Source organism: Furipterus horrens, unplaced genomic scaffold (genome assembly GCF_987537825.1).
Source record: "Furipterus horrens unplaced genomic scaffold, mFurHor1.1.pri manual_scaffold_1, whole genome shotgun sequence".
Classification (NCBI taxonomy): Eukaryota; Metazoa; Chordata; class Mammalia; order Chiroptera; family Furipteridae; genus Furipterus; species Furipterus horrens.
The window spans coordinates 53,823,158-53,841,665 of record NW_028327171.1 but is presented as its reverse complement, the minus strand read 5'-3'; the positions used below and the strand labels follow the sequence as shown (position 1 = coordinate 53,841,665).

General features: G+C 34.7%; 1 protein-coding gene across 4 annotated transcripts in view; it reads left to right on the top strand.

Annotated features, from left to right (window-relative positions):
• ATP13A3 (ATPase 13A3) overlaps window positions 1-18,281 on the top strand; it is an 86,768-nt gene extending 68,487 nt beyond the window's left edge. For 3 of the 4 annotated variants that reach the window (XM_090275513.1, XM_090275521.1, XM_090275515.1), the window contains exons 30-34: window positions 1,088-1,275; window positions 6,003-6,091; window positions 9,484-9,564; window positions 11,110-11,199; window positions 17,928-18,281. In XM_090275513.1, the coding sequence (XP_090131639.1) occupies window positions 1,088-1,275; window positions 6,003-6,091; window positions 9,484-9,564; window positions 11,110-11,199; window positions 17,928-18,125 (646 nt within the window). In that variant the 3' untranslated portion in view covers window positions 18,126-18,281. The remainder of the gene's footprint in view (window positions 1-1,087; window positions 1,276-6,002; window positions 6,092-9,483; window positions 9,565-11,109; window positions 11,200-17,927) is intronic. The other variant, XM_090275530.1, reaches the window with a different exon arrangement.
• The last annotated feature ends 227 nt before the right edge of the window (window positions 18,282-18,508 follow it).

Below are 18,508 nucleotides of genomic sequence, written 5' to 3'. Positions count from 1 at the left end.
TAATAATCACTGCCAAGATGGGGACATTGGACCAGTTTCTTAATTTGCTGCTGAGCCTTGCTTTCCTTATCTGTAAAGTGAGAAAGTTGGAAGTAATCACTAGGGTCTCTTCTAAACCCAGAATGTTGATGCTTCTAACTTTTCTAATCCCAGTTTAGAAAATGACATTTTAAAACCTAAATTCTTAAAAAAAATATTGTTTATAGGTAAAGTGCTCTACAGTTCACAAATCATGATAACATTAATTAATTAAACATAAAAACAAATCACTAAGGTAATTTTATAGATTTAAATTTTCAGGTGCAGACATTAGTTTGCTTGATTGATGGAGATGGCTTATTTTTAAAAATTTTCAAAAAGTTTTAGAAACTTAATATTGCTGTTTGCTCATGTGTACATATAAACACTGTGCATGAAAAGGAATAGATGGGATTATTCTCAAGAATCTTTCCAGATTTGTAGCAGATTAACATTTTGTTGCCACTTGATTATGCTTGTTATGGCTGTTTTAATAATGGATATTGGGGGCTTCTCATACTTAGACCTATGTATGTTTGACAGTTTTGCCCATCTGGAAGTAGAGATGAGAGAGCCATAGCTGGAGAATATTGAAGGCCATGTCAGTGCCCGAGTGCATTGTTGAGCATTTACATACGCTATCTTATTCACTTACTCATTCCCCACAATAACCCTGTAAATGAGCAGGTGGTATCCACACTTACACGTCAGGACAAGGGCTCAGAAATAAAGTATTTCCTCAGTTACAGCTAAAAAGTGGTAGAACCAAGGTCAAACCCAAGGTCTATTTACCTTTACTATGCTAAAATTACTCACAAAATTTAAATAGTGAGAGGTGCTTATTAATAACGAAGTTTCTTCTAAATATTTAACTGATTGGGGTATGGCTAAATCGAGAAAACCCTTAATGTTCTACCTGGTCTATATATCTTACTTTAATATTGTTGGATCTTTTGCTGTATACCTTAATTCTATTTATTTTATGATAGTGACAAAGCAGGTAAGGTAAAATTCTTTTCTTTTGGAAAATGGGTATTTTATAATTAAATTTTTTGTGTGTGTGTTTTAGTGCTTGTAATACAACAGGAAGCCTATACGGGAATTCCTCACATTTGTACAATAAAACTGAAGATGATCCACATAATATACAGAATTATGAAAATACCACAGTGTTTTTTATCTCCAGTTTTCAGTACCTCATAGTGGCAATTGCCTTTTCAAAAGGAAAACCCTTCAGGCAACCTTGCTACAAGAATTGTGAGTTTGCCATTTATTGTGATTTCCATCTTGCTTACTTTCTTTAAAAATAATGTAAGAAGACTAGAGAAAAAATTGTGATTTAGATGTTTACTGTCTTGTTTTATTCTCATGGTAGCTGCCACCCTAAGTTTAAAGTTAAAGCCATCAGTTCTAAACATTCCTGGTTTTCACATCCTATTAGTTCTGATTACAACTTTTATTTTTATAATCCATTGTAGAGAGTTAGAATTAGAAGCAGGAACAGAAGTTCCTCAATTTAAACATAGGATATTATCCTTTCCTTCTGGGTGGTCTGCACAGCACAGCTGTCTATTCTTTATTTTTGACACTGGTGCAGCCAGTGTTCACCTAGAATTCTTCACTTCCGTCACCTTTGCATCCTACAGAAGGGACCAGTAGAATGGAGACTTGTGCCTGGTAGACTTATCTGCCATAGCGTTTTTTAAATAATTGATTAATTCTTTTTTATTGAATTTATTGAGGTGACATTGGTTAATAAAACCATAGAGATGTCAAGTGTGTAGCTCTATAATACATCATCTGCATACGGCATCGTGCACTCACCACCCAAAGTCAAGTCTCTTTCCACCACTATTCATCCTGCTTTTGCCTTCTTCTATATCCCCCTTGCCCTGCTTTCCCTCTGGTAACCACCATACTGTTTTCTGTGGGGGGGGGGGGTGTTTTTTTTTTAAATCTCTTCACCTTTTTCACCTAACTCCCCAATTCCCCAACCCCCCTGTCCTCTGACAGCTGTCTGTCTGTTCTCTGTGAGTCTATATATCTATTTTGCTAGTTTATTTTGTTCGTTAGATTCCACCTATAAGTGAGATCACATGGTATTTGTCTTCCTCTGACTGGCTTACTTCACTTAACATAATGTTCTCCTGGTCCACCATGCTGCCTGCCATAGCATTTTGATTGATCAAAATTAGGGTTTATGGGAAAAAGTCAGTTACTATGTATAAATTGCCAGTTTTATTTTTAAATTGAGGATATACTAATTAATATATGAAACAACTTAATTTTTTTTCATAATAGGACCTTAGACTATGGCAGCATCTTGGAATGAAGAGTAGTTATTCTTCTGCTGTAGTTGTGAAGAAATACCATTGTTCTGGTTGGCAAAATGTCAGGTCACAAATTCCAATGTGTCATAGGAGTAACAGCTACTAGCATGTCTCGTGTTAGAGTTGACAAAGTATTTTCACATACATTACCTTATTTTATACTTATACCCAATGTGGCTTGCAAGGCAGGCTTTATTACTTTATATTTTGGACAGGTAAGACTTTCAAATATAGGTATCAAAAATATTAAAGTCTGTATTGACTTTTTTTTTTTAAGAACTGATATTTTCTAACAAATAGGAACTGTGTTACTGCCAATCATGTTAGAACCATGTTGTGGGACAAAAGCCTTCCGTAGAAGATCTATCACTATACTTCTAAGAAGACTTTCTTTATAATTAAACTTATTATAAGGTGAACTTAATAATTGACATTGATATACATGCTTTAATTTTAGTTAAATATTTTTTAAATTTCAAAGAAATGCTGAGCATGCCCAAGGATAGCTAAAGGAACAATGCTTTCTTTGTATAAAGAAAACTGGTGTTCAGTAAATCCACCCTATCTATACTTCTCCAGTTAAAAAAGAGAACAAGAGACTGTTCGTTGCCTATTTTTTAAATGCATCTTTTATGATACTTGAAGAACTTCAAAAAATTAAAGGCTTAGGTATTTTGTATTCCCTTTTAATTTCAGATTGACTTAAATAATAAAACTTAATATTGTTGACCACAAGACTATGCTTTTAAAATGTGTATTAAAAATTATAGTTCAGCAGAAATATAGCCACAAAACCTTTGGTCTTTAAGAGCAGTTTGTGTATGTCTGTTAGTGGGTAAACAGAAGTGCATACTATCATAAAACATGCCTCCTGAAAAATACAATGGGAGCAGTAAAGGCAGTATATACATATTTTACTAATTTTCACACCTTATCTTTTTGTCTGTCCTTGGAGTTCCCTAATCTTGGAACACTGATGAGTAAAGAGAAAAGTAGGAAAGAAAAGAAATGACTGAAATAAAGTAATGTACAATGTAAAGCCTAGATATAGAAGGAAGTGAGTGGGGAAAGGTTAAGGCTCTTCTAGAGCTGACAGCTTTTTATTTTCTCCTACAGAATAGACAGTTCATAGTTCTTTGTTAGTACCAGCTAGTTGCCATTCTCTATATCTACACAGTGTAATATATTAAATCTATTTTAAGGTTATCTTAAAAAATCAGTCTTAGGCATTTAAGTCATTCTCTTCAGAGTTTTTGGCTTTCTTCTACTGGTTCAATTTGATTCTAAATAAAATCTAATTTCAGTTGGTAGTTACCCATTTTCAGCTCTAGCTTAGCTCAGTTATATTTTCTTGTTTGACTGTACTTATCATTTCAAGGGCTGTGATGATGTGGACTAAATTCTTGCACTCTTATTTAACTAGATGGTGATTTCTTGGGATTTTGGCTTCAATTTTTGCCACAATTTCTTACTTGATCCTAATCGACTGCTTGTGAAATCCACCTTTTCTGAGTCTATGAACGCATTATTTACTTAACTGCCAGTATCTCTTCTATTCTTGGCCTGTGTATAATTTTCCTCTTCATCTGCCACGCCTGAATTGATTGGAGCAGATATCTAGAGGCCCTCCTGGATTAGGTGGTCTTCTAAAAGACAAGAAGGCTGAGTAAGGAAGGAGGAATAGAAATAAAAAGACGAAATTTGTGGCTATAGGTCATAAGATTCTAGTTAGTATTTTTGAAGAAGGAACAAGAGAGGTATATATATATATAAAATCAGCCATAGAGAAGTATTGTGGACTTTTTTGATTCTATAAGGTTTTGTTTTTGAGTCACTTACTACAGGAAATATGAAGGAAATTCTTTATGGTTCCCTTACTTTGGTGTCATAGTCCATCAAAAGGATCGGGTATCATTAAGAAATCTGTGATACCTTATGCTGGGGCATATTTGATAATATCTTGAGTTTACATATTATGTTGCATTTTAAGTACTTAAATATACTCTTTTCCTATGGGATCCTCATTATATTCCCATTTTATAGTTAAAGTAATTTAACTCTGAAAGACTTGCTTGTGTTCACATAGCTTTGTGGCATAATCTAAATATTTAACTTAAGGAACATACTCCCCTGGCCCTTAATCACCACCAACACAGAATTTGTTTTGATAGCTGTCTTCTGGTGAAGAGTACTTGCACTCTGATAGGATTACTAAGAAATTACTGACCAGGCCAGGAAAAATCAGGCTGAGTCCACTAGAAACTCATACCTCTCTAAAATAAATACCTCATTTTTCCATTCTTGGTTGAAATCCTTATAGGCCTTTTTATTTGAGTGATTACATAAATCTGTCAGCCATCCACCTACCCTGTCAAATGAATAGTGCCTCTTTTTCTCCCCTGGCTAAACAGAGGAGAGATTGAATTATTTATTTTCTCCATTGCATGGAGGTCTTGGCAGAGGTTTAGAGGTATGGTCAAAGGGGGCTGCCCTAGGAGGAAGGCATGAAGATTTGAGAAACAGTGTTGGGGTAGATGTAAGAAGTTTCTGAGCCTGAGTAAGTTTTTTCTTGCAACATCCCAGGAACTAGATTGCAAATCTGTTTTTGCTTATGGTTGTGAAAATGCAACAGAATTTGAAAAATGGGCTTTATTGAAACAAAATTACTCTGTCTCCACATCTCTCTGGCATTTGTATTCTGACCATTTCTTTTTGTCTTTCTTTCTTTTTTTGTAGTTTGTTTGTCTGTGTACTTCCAGCTGGCATTTTCTAAACACTTTTTCTTTAACTGACCATAGACTGTGTAACTTAGGTATTATGTATGTGTGTGTCTATAAAACATAATGTTGTTTTATAGAACAGTAAATATTGGCCTTTAATTTTAAACTGACATATTAATAAATTTTATATTTACAAATGATTCCCACATTTAATATTAGTGTTGAGACCCCCTTATCTACAGTTTATAATACAGGATATTGACTCCTTTATCCAATGTGAAGGCTTCATGATACAAGTTTATAATACAGGATATTGACTCCTTTATCCAATGTGAAGGCTTCATGATAAAGTTTTGGTTTTAGGTGGTCTTAGTCAAGTTTGATTTTGAAGCTGACCTCAAGTAGGAACTTGTAAATAAATATCCAATTGAAGGAAGAAAAGGCAAGAGAAGTTGAGGGCTATCAATACAATCAGGAAATTTCTGGCCTCTATTATGGCTTGTTGTATAAGGGTATGCCTGTAATACATGCATGCATGTATGCGCACAGTTAATAAAAGGGCAGAGAGCAGGAAGTTTGTTTCTGGAGTTGGGAAAATGATACAAAGTACTGCTGGATGGGGTTTACTGTTCCTAGCTATCACAGTCAGCCATAGAGGAGGCCCACATTTAAAATAGTAAATCAACTCAGTTTTTAGGTTTTAGCTAGCATTTCCTGTGGGAATATTTTCATGGAAGAAATCAATGAAAAAGTGAAATTCACTTAATAGAAATATACTTACATTCAACTTAGAATGCCTCTATTTAGGATTATAGCATACCTAATACTGAAATAAATGTTATTCAGCATTTTTACGATCAGCATTAATTGTCATTGCATACATGTTTAAATGATTATCTCATTCCTGATTTAATTGTTTTGCTTTGTTTTTCAGATCTTTTTGTTGTGTCTGTGATTACTTTGTATGCTTTCATATTATTCATCATGCTGCATCCAGTTGACTCTATTGACCAGGTTCTTCAGGTAAGGCTTAATTTAAGCCCATCAGTATTATTGCTTGTCTGAAAAGTGATAACATCTGGGACAGTAACAGAAAATGACACATTAGTATTAATTTACACAACGAATGAGACTTCAAGATGTTTGCTATGGCTTAAAAATCTGTCCCTCTACTCTTATGTTATTGGGGAAAGAGACTAAACCAGCGGTTGTCAACCTGTGGGTCGCAACCCCTTTGAGGGTCAAATGACCCTTTCACTGGGGTCACCTAAGACCATTGGAAAACACATATATAATTACATATTATTTTTGTGACTAATCACTATGCTTTAGTTATGGTTGGGGGTCACCACAACATGAGGAACTGTATTAAAGGGTCGCGGCATTAGGAAGGTTGAGAACCACTGGAAACTGTCTTTTTTCCAGGATTTCTTCTTTCTGAATTTTCTAAGAGACAGTTTTATTAATCCAAAGATACCCTCTAATGAATAAAAAGCATAATTAAAACATCAGCTTTTATTGATTCTACTTGCTGTTTTATTTTTCTTCCCTGTTTCTGCAGTTTGCTTTTGATTCCATTTTTCTTTGTCTACAAATGAATGTCTCTTGATCTTTAAACATAAAAAATACTTTGCTTCTATTACTTGGTCTGTCCCTTATTAACCTACTTCTTGAGTAGCCTGCAAACACTGCCTCATCTTCTCTGTCTGTTGAGTTCTCCATACTTTTTTCCTTAAAAACTTTATGAATGATGAAATACTTGTTTTATACAAAAGAATATGCACACATATTTAAGTTGTTAAGCTTAATAATAACAAAGTAACACCCATGAGTCTATTATCAAATCTAAAAAAGGTAGCATTACCAACACCAAGGCACTATTGCATGCCTTTATCCAAACATCCCGAGGGAACCACGGTTCTAATTTTTACCTCATTGCCTTGCTTTCATTATGCACTTATAGATATGAAGCCATAAAAGATAGTTTTGAGTGCTTTTGAACTTTATGAAAATAGTATCTTGTTATCTATAATCTTCTGTGATTTGCTTTTTTTCCCTATCAGCATTGTTTCTGAGATTCGTCCGTGCTGACATATGCATTTCATTTGTACTGCTCTGTAGTATTTCACTATAGGATTATACTAGAATTCATTTCTCCATTCTTTGTTGGTAAATAATTGGGTTATTTTATTTTCCTGTATTAACAGGGCTGTTATGAACATTCTTGTACATGTCTCTTAATGTTGGGGAGTGGGATGGGGGTGGTATATCCCAGGTACAAATATCAAGAGGATGGTACATTGCTGTAGAGAATTTAAATACAGCAGTTAAGCCCACTAAAAGTTCATCTTTTAAAATATCACCATATGCTGGGAATTCTAAACAATGACAGATAAAATAATCCACTGCTACTCACTCTGCCTTGCTATATCATATATATGACCATTGACCTGATAGGGGCTCTTTAGTTCCTTCTTTAGCTCTCTTGATCTTTCTCTATGCCAGTACCACATTGTCTGGATTACTATGATATTATAAGAAATTTTGATACACGGACCACTGTCCTCACCTCATATTGTTGTTCATCATGTTCTTTTTGGCTGCTCTTGAGCTTTTTCTCCTCCATATAAATTTTAAGTTTAGCTTGTCAAATACCAGAAAAAACCCTCTTGGAATTTTTATTAGAAATAAATTTGAGGAAAAATTTATTTAGTATCCCTTTCCATGAACAATATTTATTCCCATTTCTTTAGGTCTTCTTGTGTGTCTTTCAATAAAGTGTGACAGTTTGTTTTCCTGAATGTTTCAAAACAAGTTTTTGTTAGATTTAATGCTGGGGTATTAATCTTTTTTGTTCCTCTGATAAATATCTGTTTAAAATTACATTTTCTAATTTTTTTATGCTGATGTAAACAGTAGTGTTGGCTTGTATATTTGTCTCATATTTAGCAGCCTTGTCAAAATTTATGCTAAAAATTTTTAGATGCTCTGGGATTTTCTATTTTATATAGTCATCATCTATAAATAATGACAAATGTTTTGCTTCTGACATTTCAGTATTTATACCTTGTGTGTATATTTCATGTCTATTAACTTTATTAATGTTGGTTGTAATGGTAGTGATATGCTTGTCTTGCTCTTGGCTCTAAAGGGAATGCTCTTAATGATTTTACCATTGATATATTGTGGGCTGTAGGTTTCTGGTATGTACTGTCTGTCAGGTTGAGGAAACTTCCTTCTATACACCATAAATAGATGATTGATTTTATCTAATGCTTTTTTTACAGTTACTGAAATGATCACAGTTTTTCTCCCTAGAGAATGTGGTGAATTATAGTTAGTTAAGTGGTATTCAGATGGTGAACTAACACTGAATTCCGTAAACCCAATTTGGTCCTGATGCATTCTTCTTTTTACTCTCTTTATTTGGTTTGCTCTGATTTTGTTTAGGATATTTGCTTCGGATAGCATGAGTAAGATCAGACTTAATTTTCCTTTGTTCTATATTATTGAGAGGTTTGCTATCCAGGAGCCCACCAAGAGTAGCCTCATTAGAACAGAAAACACTCCTGATCCCCAGGAAATCCCAGGGGATTTAGAAGCTCTGTGTGAGACACTCCTATCACCTCCATCACTGAGAAAATTACAAAAGTTTTAAGAGCTAGGTGTCATGAACCAGGGACAGAGACCAAGTATATGTTCTTAGTATGATGCCCACCACTCTAGTTTAAGCTACCATAGTCTTTTGCCTGGATTACTGTAGCAGTCCTTACCCCTCAAATGCTTCTTGCTGGAGTCATATGTGTTTTTCTAAAACATTAGATTGTAATACTCCTCAGTATCTATCACAGTATCTTAGGTACTCACTCAGTGAGTATTTGCTGACTAAAAGGATGAATGCATGAGTGAGATGTTTTTTCTTTTTCTTTCTTTTTTTTTTTTCGGTCTTAGAAATTAATCACAGATTTTAAAGTAAAAACTTAGATCATACTTCTTGAATTGATCTATATAGTTCTTTTTGAAACTTGTCTTTATAACAGTATAGAGGTTTGAGTAATACTTCATTATTAGATCAATATCTGCTTCATTATTTAAAGACAGGATTTTATTTTAAAATAAGGACTTGTTAGAAATTTATGGTCTGGTAGAGCGTGGGTTATTGAATCTGAGTGATTATGTTTTGACTCTAAACTCAGCCACTTTAATAATTTTTTAACCTTAAGTGATTTACACTTTGAGTTTTATCATCTGAAAAGTGGACATAGTATCCACCTTGGGGTGCTGTTAAGAATTGAGTAGATATTCTATCGAAGGTACTTGATACATATTAAGAATACAATTAATTTTAAAATTATATAATTCTATAAATATCAACTAAATACTGTAGTTTTAACTTACAAATTTTTGTCTTACAGATAGTGTGTGTACCATATCAGTGGCGTATAACTATGCTCATCATTGTTCTTGTCAATGCCCTTGTATCTATCATGGTGGAGGTAAGCACTTCAGATAATCAAATGGCTGCCTTGCTGCTTTGGGATTCTTAGTGATTTAATGGTAATGGGGGAAGAGGATAGATAGCCTTATGGAAGCCCAAAAGGTTTCAGTTTTATTTTAGTTAAATTTGTTTAGCCTTTTCTTCTGATCTTTTCTATTAATTAAGGGATATTACTTAGGTGCACTCATACAGATAGGCAAAAATAAGCAATGAGAGAACAAGAATTAGTGTTTGCTAGAAAGGAGGGAAGATTGGTGCTCAGAATTGTGGGGGAAGGTAGGAGACCCATCAATAAAAAGGAAACCACTAAGCTGGGTGGGGTGGGATGTGGATTGGTGCTCAAGCAGCCCATAAACTGGTGGCCAAGAAATCAGAGTGAGCGTGCACCACCCAGTCCTGTGATGTGCAGTAAAATCTCCCATTTAAGGAAGAAATAGGAGGGGGACTTTCTCCATGAAATGTATTCAATAATAATGAGAGAGTTTATTGAGAATATAAAATAATGACCATTATGAATCTACCCAATCTCAGTGTTGATTACTGGAACTTCCTCCTTGATCTTTGCTTTTCAGTTCCCTGTAGAGGTCTTAGGTACTCTCTGTCCATTATACATTGTGTAATTACTCCCCTGTTAGAATTGCCTTTAGGTCCACTTCTATAAAAGGAGCTACTGAGTTCTCACTTGCTGCTTATTAGTATAATTTTGCCTGTTCTCAGAACTATTATCATTCACTTCTACAGTAGCAATATATGAAATGGAAGGAGATAACAGTTGTGATTTTTAAGTGAAGGGTTTCATACGGCATGATTTTGAATTAAAATTAGATAATTTGTGAAATGTATACTTTAGTGGTAATAGTTCTAGACTTGGAAATTATGCTTAATTTGTTATCTTTCTAAAAGATGATTTGGTATTTAAATTTGGGCCACATTGTGCAGCATGAATATTACGGTGCTGGTATTGAACTTTTTAAATTGCCCAGTCAGTGGTAATGTATTTTTGCTATTGTATGAACAATAGAAAGCATATCTAAGACATTGTATTTTAAAAGCTTTTCCTTTTCTATAGTATAAGTTCTTCTTTTTACTCAAATCTTTAAGATAAAGTATTTTTGTAAAACAGGCTTTTTTAGGGAATTCTTTCATAATCCTTCGTAATTTGTTATTCTTGTTCACTATCAAAAGAATTATTTGTATTAGACTCTGATGAAATTATACTCATATATAGATAAGAAATAATTTTATATATTCAATGGAAATCACTTATTGTTAAGAAAAAGACTTTGGATTATGAGCATTGTGTTAATATGGGAAAGGCCCCATTCATATAAAAGTAATGTTTTGTGGAAAATTTAGAGGTCCCATTTAATCAAGAATTTTATGATAATTTATCATAAAAGTCATTTTACTGAAGTTCTTTATATAGAAGTCAAATGATGTTTCTCACTAATGATTCAGCATTGTGTGATTCTTTTTAAATGTGCACATTAATAAAGAATGACTTAGTCATTTTTAATTCTTAACTCACTGGAATATCTCTCAGAACTTCTGCCTTGACAAGGTCCTTTGGAAACTTGTGTTCAATCGAGACAGACAAGGAGAATATCGCTTCGCCACCACACAGCCACCGCAGGTTGGAAATCACCACTTGCTCTCAATTCTTCATGTATATCTAGGCTCTTTCAGTTGTGTACTCTGCATTCTGTAGAGTGGTGTTGTGTTGTGTGTTGCTTCAACCATTTTCCTTATGCCTGGCATTTTGTTTCTTGTAAGGAGTCCTAGAAAATTCGTGGCAAACCTTTGTTACAGGCTTTTCAGGACTTCAGAAATTTCATAAGTCTCTTTTCCTTTTCATTCCTTATCTTGTGTGTATGAAGGTATTGTCCCCAGTGGTGACAGTTGATATTTCCATTTCTGTCAGGCTCAAATTCTATGTTTTTGTTTTTTTATGAGTCCCATTAGAAGCTAAATGAGATTTATGTAAACAGAAATATGATATGGGAATTATATCTAAATGGTTCAAAGTCCAAAAGTCAACAGTTTTCAGCAATTATTTCTGATTTCTTATTACTGTATCTTAATTTTGGGGGCCTTTGGCTTTCCTCAACATATATCTCTTGTTCAGAAAAATTTTCACACAGACAGTGCCCATTTTTATACATACCATGGCTTAGGATTTTTGACTTTTTGGACCCGTTAAGTAGCCTATTATTTGAAAAATATGTAAGCTCTGTGATAAGAAAGAGAAGAGAATCAAATGAATAAAACCTTTTTCCCGATGCTAAGGTATTGATGTATAGTTTTTAATAGAAAATACAGATTAGTCTTAGTTTTTAAACTGATGCCACTGAATTACATACAGCTCTATAGCTTTGGGGTTATAGAGAATTTGACAATAAAGAGTCTTATCCATAACCTCATTTTATCTTACCCCTTTGTTAATAGGATAGGTGATGTATTCTAAATCTTTTACTAAAAATTTCTAAATCTGAATCTTTACTCCTCTTGAGCCACAAGGTTGTTTGTAGAGTTCAAGAGGACTCCTTGGCATTGCTAAGTTGGGTCATTTTTTTAGTGCACCCCACTTCCCCCAAGTAACAACTTCCTGAGCTTTATTTTGGAAGTCAGCAGGCTTGATGCCCAATGTAATATCACAAGATTCTTTATAAGAGGCCCTGAAGAGTATCATTTCCTCTTCTAATGCTTTATGATGAATAGTGATTGTTTTGTAATAATGGGATGAGTTTGGAGTCAGCTTCAGTTTTTTTTTTCCTCAAAGCAGTGTAATACCCAGCTGTCCCTAGTAATGGATATGACCAGAGTTGTGTTAGGCGTTCTAGTCCTCTAGCCAAATCTCCTGTGTCTATACATTCCTTTCCTTTTGGTTACCTCACTACATTACTTCAAAGTGTTAACTTGGGCTCATCAGTCCTCATATGAAATACTTGTATGGGCAAGGCTCAGGCCAAGGAACACATTTACATTGAGTTTTCAGTTTCTCCAAAAAGATCTTTGACTGTTGATCTAAACAGGAAGTAAATGTAAGTTCTGAGAGGAGTTATAACCTGACTTAGTCAAAATTGGGTGTCACGAAGCTTCTTCAACATATTTGATTTGGAAATCCCTTTTTACTTATCAACCAGAATTAAATGGCAGAAAATTCTCCCATTTGCTACATATCTAATTTTTTAAAACCTGTTAGTAAGCACCTGTCCTTAGTTTTTAAGAGCTTGTGTCTCTAATGTGAAGTCCTCTCTCTTAAAGCATTTAGGGGAGAGAGTGAAGGTAGAGAGTGTGGTCTAGAGCAGGTAAGCTCCAGCATGTCATATGTGCTTACTAGTTCTGAGAATCATTAAATAGTCAAGAACTTTAGTCTTCAATTTCTATGGTCATGATAAAGAAAGCATTTAAAAAATTTTTTTTGGCTTTTAAAAAGAGAGTTTTTATAACCTCAGCACAGAATTATATACTTTTGTCTTCTGACATTTATGTATGTACTGTGGTATCACTGTTCATATTTATGACCCTTCAAGAGCCAATTAGTCATATTACTATAAGGCTGTAGTAGTTCTCAATCAGGGGCACCTCTTTACTCTCCTGGGGACATTTGGAAGTATCTGGAGACCATTGGTTGTCACAGTTTTGGGTTGGGGCAGTGTTGCTACTAGCATGTAATTGAGTAGATGTCAGGGATGCTGCTAAATAAACATCCTGCATTAGTACGCAGGACAGCCCCTCACAACAAAGAATATATGATCCAGTGTGTCAGTAGTGCCCACTTTGGAAAACCCTGCCATAGGTGAAAAGGAAAGTAAGGATGAGTGTGACCAGCAACATCTAGAACTTCTGTAGCTGCCATAATTTTTCCTCACCACAAACTGTGTTCCGCATTTGCCCATGCTGTGCTCTCAAGAAACCCATGAAGTCTTTTCAGACTCCAGCTCCCAGCCCTCTATATTAATGTCAGGGGAAGAAAATCTCTGGTTTCTTCTTTTTTCTTCTGACCATATATACCCAGGAACTATTGAGTTGGGTTGAAAACTAGAGACCCTGGATGAGGCTTCAGGTCTTAAGTTGAATTAGGAAGTCAAGAACTTCACCTGGAAATCTCCAGTAACCATGTCCAAAATATCTGGTGATCTATAAGGCACTATACACTTACTTCCAGGATCCTTCCAATTTTAAGACATTTCTAACTTTGTTTTATATATTAAGAAATAACATCCAGTTCACTTGCCAAGGTTTTGCATCTAGTGAATGGCAGAGTTCAGAGCTGAAGCCAGGGTTTCTGATTTCAAGAGGAGTGTTCTTCCCACTATGCCACATTGCTTCACATATATGGGAAGAGGTAGATTAATATTATAATCAAATGACAAAATGGAGACAGACAATAGCGACTTTTCAATAACTACTTTTTATGGTAGACACAGTATGAGGCATTTTGTATAAATTCTCTAATTGTTACAACAACCTTGAGAGAGAAGAATGTCTAGTTTTGCTCTTCCAATTTTCATAGGTGAGGAAACAGTTTTAGAGCTGGAATTCAGTTTCAGATTTATCTAGACCTAGGTCCATAATATTTCTATACCAGAAAGCTGCTAGCTGTTCTTTAAAGATGAAATAAACTTTTAAGTATAATTTTTATTTAATAGTAGACATTTTAGATATTGTGTTCTACTTGGCCTGTTGAACGTTCATGCAGCTAACCTAATTTAGATACAGGAAAGCTTTTTACATAATACTAATTTATTACCTATGGTGATTGATTTTTTAAAATATATTTTTATTTATTTTTTCCATTATCATATGTTTTAGTGATTGTTTTTCTTATTGATTCTCAGTGGCCTGAATCAAAATGAAAACAGGTCAAGTAAGTCATGTGCAAATAATCAAAGTTAAAACTTCTTTGTGGCTAAATATTTTTCCCCAGATGTTAATACTTATTCTTGGACCCCCCCCCCCATCTTTATATATTAGTGATTTTCAAGGAAAAGTATTCTTCAGAAAATGCCTTGAACTTTACCCTTGACCTACTGAACGAAACATTTTCAGTGGAGGGCCCCATCGTCTTTATAAGCTTTACCCCTGTTTGAGAAGATCTGCACTGCATAGTCTCTTACTAAGAAACCCTAGTGTCACCCTGGCCGGTGTGGCTCACTTGGTTGGAGTATTGTCAGATAACCAAAAGTTTGCTAGTTCAATCCTCAGTCTGGGCATATATGGGAGGCAACCAATTGATGCTTCTTTCTAGCATTGATGTTTCTCTTTCCTGTTCTCTCTAAAGGCAATGAAGAAATTTCCTCGGGGTGAGAATTAAAAAAAACAAAGCAAAAAACAGCACTGGTGTCTGTCCTGTCTGGTAAACTGGAGCTGCTTAGTGGTAGAGGTGGAACTAGAATTGTGTAGTTTGATGCTGCCTGAGGATTTGTGCCTGATTATGTTTTCCTTTTTGGGGGAAAATTCCAAGGGTTAGCTGTAGTCTTTATGCCACTTAGAATATAAGCTTATTTATATAGAATGCTAATTCTGTTTGTCTTTATTTGTTTCATATTCAGGATTGGAATAGAAGAAGACTTAGGAAAACCATAGTACCATTATAACATTTCCTATAAGCATGGCTTTATGTTTTACATGTCACCATGAAAACATTTCCTATAAGATACTGCAAAGATTAAGCAGGCATTGGGGTTCTAGAATGAACAGCTTGAGTGGCCTAAGAAGTAGGAGAATTTTAGCTGCAGATCTTTTTGAAAGTTCTTTGTGGTTTATCTGCTGGTCTGTGGTAGCCTCTATCCCTTCCCTGGGGGATACAATTGATTATTTCACCAGGTTTCCTTTCAGGTGCAAACCAAAGGCTCCAGTGCCATGGCTTCTGGGTCCTCCTGCTTCAGGAACATATACCTAGATTTTGGGGAGACCTGGGGACTCATTCTAAGCCCTGCGACTCTCCCCTCTTTCTTTTCTTGTCACACAGTGCTTGCCTGTCTCCTTTTGCCTCCATCTCTCTCTCTGCATTTATTTCTCATTCCAGCATGCCTGTGACACCTTTTATTTCTCTACCAGTGAATTATATTGTGTTTGAAGATGTGTGTGGAGTGCTCGTGTTTGTCACTAAAAAACTTATGCTTGCCTGTAGTGTATTTTATGTGTATGATGTTTGATGTTTGGGGGAGGCGAGAGCACAGGAACAAAGTATGTGTCTAATTACAGTGGAGGAGTGTCCCTAGTATTTCTTGTGACTTAATTTATTTTCTCTGAATTATAACAAGTATACTTTGCTTTTAATAGGGACATGGGGATTTTTAAAAACATGTACCTTAATGTAAAAACAAAACAAAACAAAACAAAATGCTGTGATTTTGTTTGCAATGAAATTAGTTTTAATTTTATTGCTTGCCTGACTTTCCACAGGTAGGGAACGGAGGATTTAGGAATGTGTATATGTGTCTTCCATTTGAATACACTTAGCTATAACTTTCCTTACTGCAGCCTGTTCTGTTCTACATTGCCCTTCAGCCCTGCTGGCTCATTGGGACAGACAAGGCCTATATGTTTCTGCTTTTTCCCATTAAGTCAGCATTCACCATTTATCTTTTCCTGTGGTCCTTTACCAGTGCTACATGCCATAAAATAAAAAATGACAGCTTTCAGATAGATTTAGGAACAATGATCTTTTCTGCAATAAAATCGAAGACTTTAAACACCTTGGGGAAAAAGATAGAACCAAGTAGTGAGCCATCACCTCAGATTCAGTGTTAAGGTTTGTTCTGTATTGTGCCTACACTGGAAAGGAATTGTTTGTTATTTGGATCACCTAAAGAATCCTGTATCTAGTCTTCTGTATCTTAATGCGAAATATTTTCTTATGGGCTTCATTTAAGGTGATGGTAATAACTCTTTTTGGCTAGATGACTAATCTTAAAATTGGTACCACCCCTCTCCCTCCAGAATTTTAAAGTGTGCCTTACTTGTGACCACAGTTTTTACCTCCAAATTCTTGGTAGCAGTGTAGATTACTGTGTTTTCTTGACAAAGTACACAGCTCCTTAAAGGCACGTAGTTATTATTTATCATAGTCTCAGTGCTGCCACATGCCCACCCCACAATTTCAGAGCAGGAGAAGGGTAGTAAGTTCCTGGTGGTTGCCTCAATAAAATGAGAAAACCTACCACGTCCAGATAGGAAGAGGTTTCATTTTAAAGTATTTTGCTGTTCTCCATTGGCAAACTTAGACACATACGTTTCAGAATTTCCTGTTACAGCAGATCTGCCTTTCTTGCTCATGAAGGTATTTTGGTGGTTAACATTTGAACTCTCACCTCAGTTTTGCCATGCTTCCCTTTTGTGACATTACTTCAACTGAGATTAGACCAAGTTATAACCTGGGTTATATGTTGGTGGCAAATTCAAACAACCTGAGGTTTTTATTTTGCTTTGGAGAAACAACAGCCAAAATAATTAAAAATTGACTGTACTTTAGAATTGTTTAGTTTTATTTCATTTCTTTATTGCAAATTTCAATTAAGATAACTTCTGATGTCCTCCACTGAATTTATATTTCTGTACAATAACAAGGGACTCTGCTTTCTTGTTCTTCAAGAATTATTTGTCTAAGATTACAGTCATTAAAAACATCAGGCTTGATTAGGAAGATTTCAATAACAGCAGAGCTGTTTTTAATGAAGTAATACTCAAAAATAGTATTTGCTTTATAGCTTTTTCTGTTCTTCTCTCCAAAGGTGGAACACCAAGGGAAACATCATTATAAAACAATTGTTTTTATATTAATGAAAATATGATTTTAGAAGAAGTGATTGACATTAAACACTATCTGAGTTCTAATTTTGACCTAACAATATTTTCATAATGTTTCAGGTTTTGAAAGGTAATAGTAATAGTAACAATGATAACTTTACATTTCTTCTTTCAAAAATGATAAGGTAGCTAAGTTAGGAATAACAGTACAAAGGATAGTTTGGGATAGAATATGAAGGTTTCCATACTAAATATTAAAAATATTTTCTCTTTCTGAATAGTTTTAAGTTATTCTTAATGTATTAAGTGTTTGTGTTATCCATATCTTTAAGTTATTTTTTAAATGTGTCCATAAGAGAATAGATTCATAAAACTAAAATAAACTATATTGATAACTTAAAAATCTAATATTAAAAAATGTTCCTAAATAATTGAAAGCTGACTTTTTTTACATGAATTTTTTTCATTTGTGCTCAGTACTAATTTTCTCTTTGTGTGTGTGTGTGTGTGTGTGTGTGTGTGTGTGTGTGTGTGTGTGTTGATGTACTATGCTTTACCAAGCAGCCTTTAATCTACCAGGGTGTTCTTTTCTTCTTATTTCCTTAGGAGTCAGTCGATCATTGGGGGAAATGCTGCTTGTCTTGGGTCCTGGACTGTAGAAAGAAGATGCCAAAAGCAAAGTACATGTATCTGGCTCAGGAGCTCTTGGTTGATCCAGAATGGCCACCAAAACCTCAAACAACAACAGAAGCTAAAGCTTTAGTTAAGGAAAATGGATCATGTCAAATCATCACCATAACATAGCAGAGCATCGGTCTCCGTGATTGGCTAGTAGCAGCACTGAACAGAATGTAATTTTAGGACTTTCTGATCCTGTGTGTCAGAATGGCATCATTTCAATAATGTCCCTTCTGATATAGTAGCTGATTTGAGAACTTTTCTTTGATTTAAACAAAACAAAAAAAAAATTGGCCTGCCAGTTAAATTAATAATCAGTCTGAAGCCCTCCTTCTTCACTCAGTAACTTTGAATATTATATCTATATTTCCACAGTTTTCTTGTTTGTTATCCTCAGTGATACTCTTTATATATGGTATAAGAAGAAAGTTGGTATTTGGTAAGGTTTTAGACATTAGCTTTTGAGACTTAATTTATACCTTTAAATTTATTTTCACAACCCCTCTTAG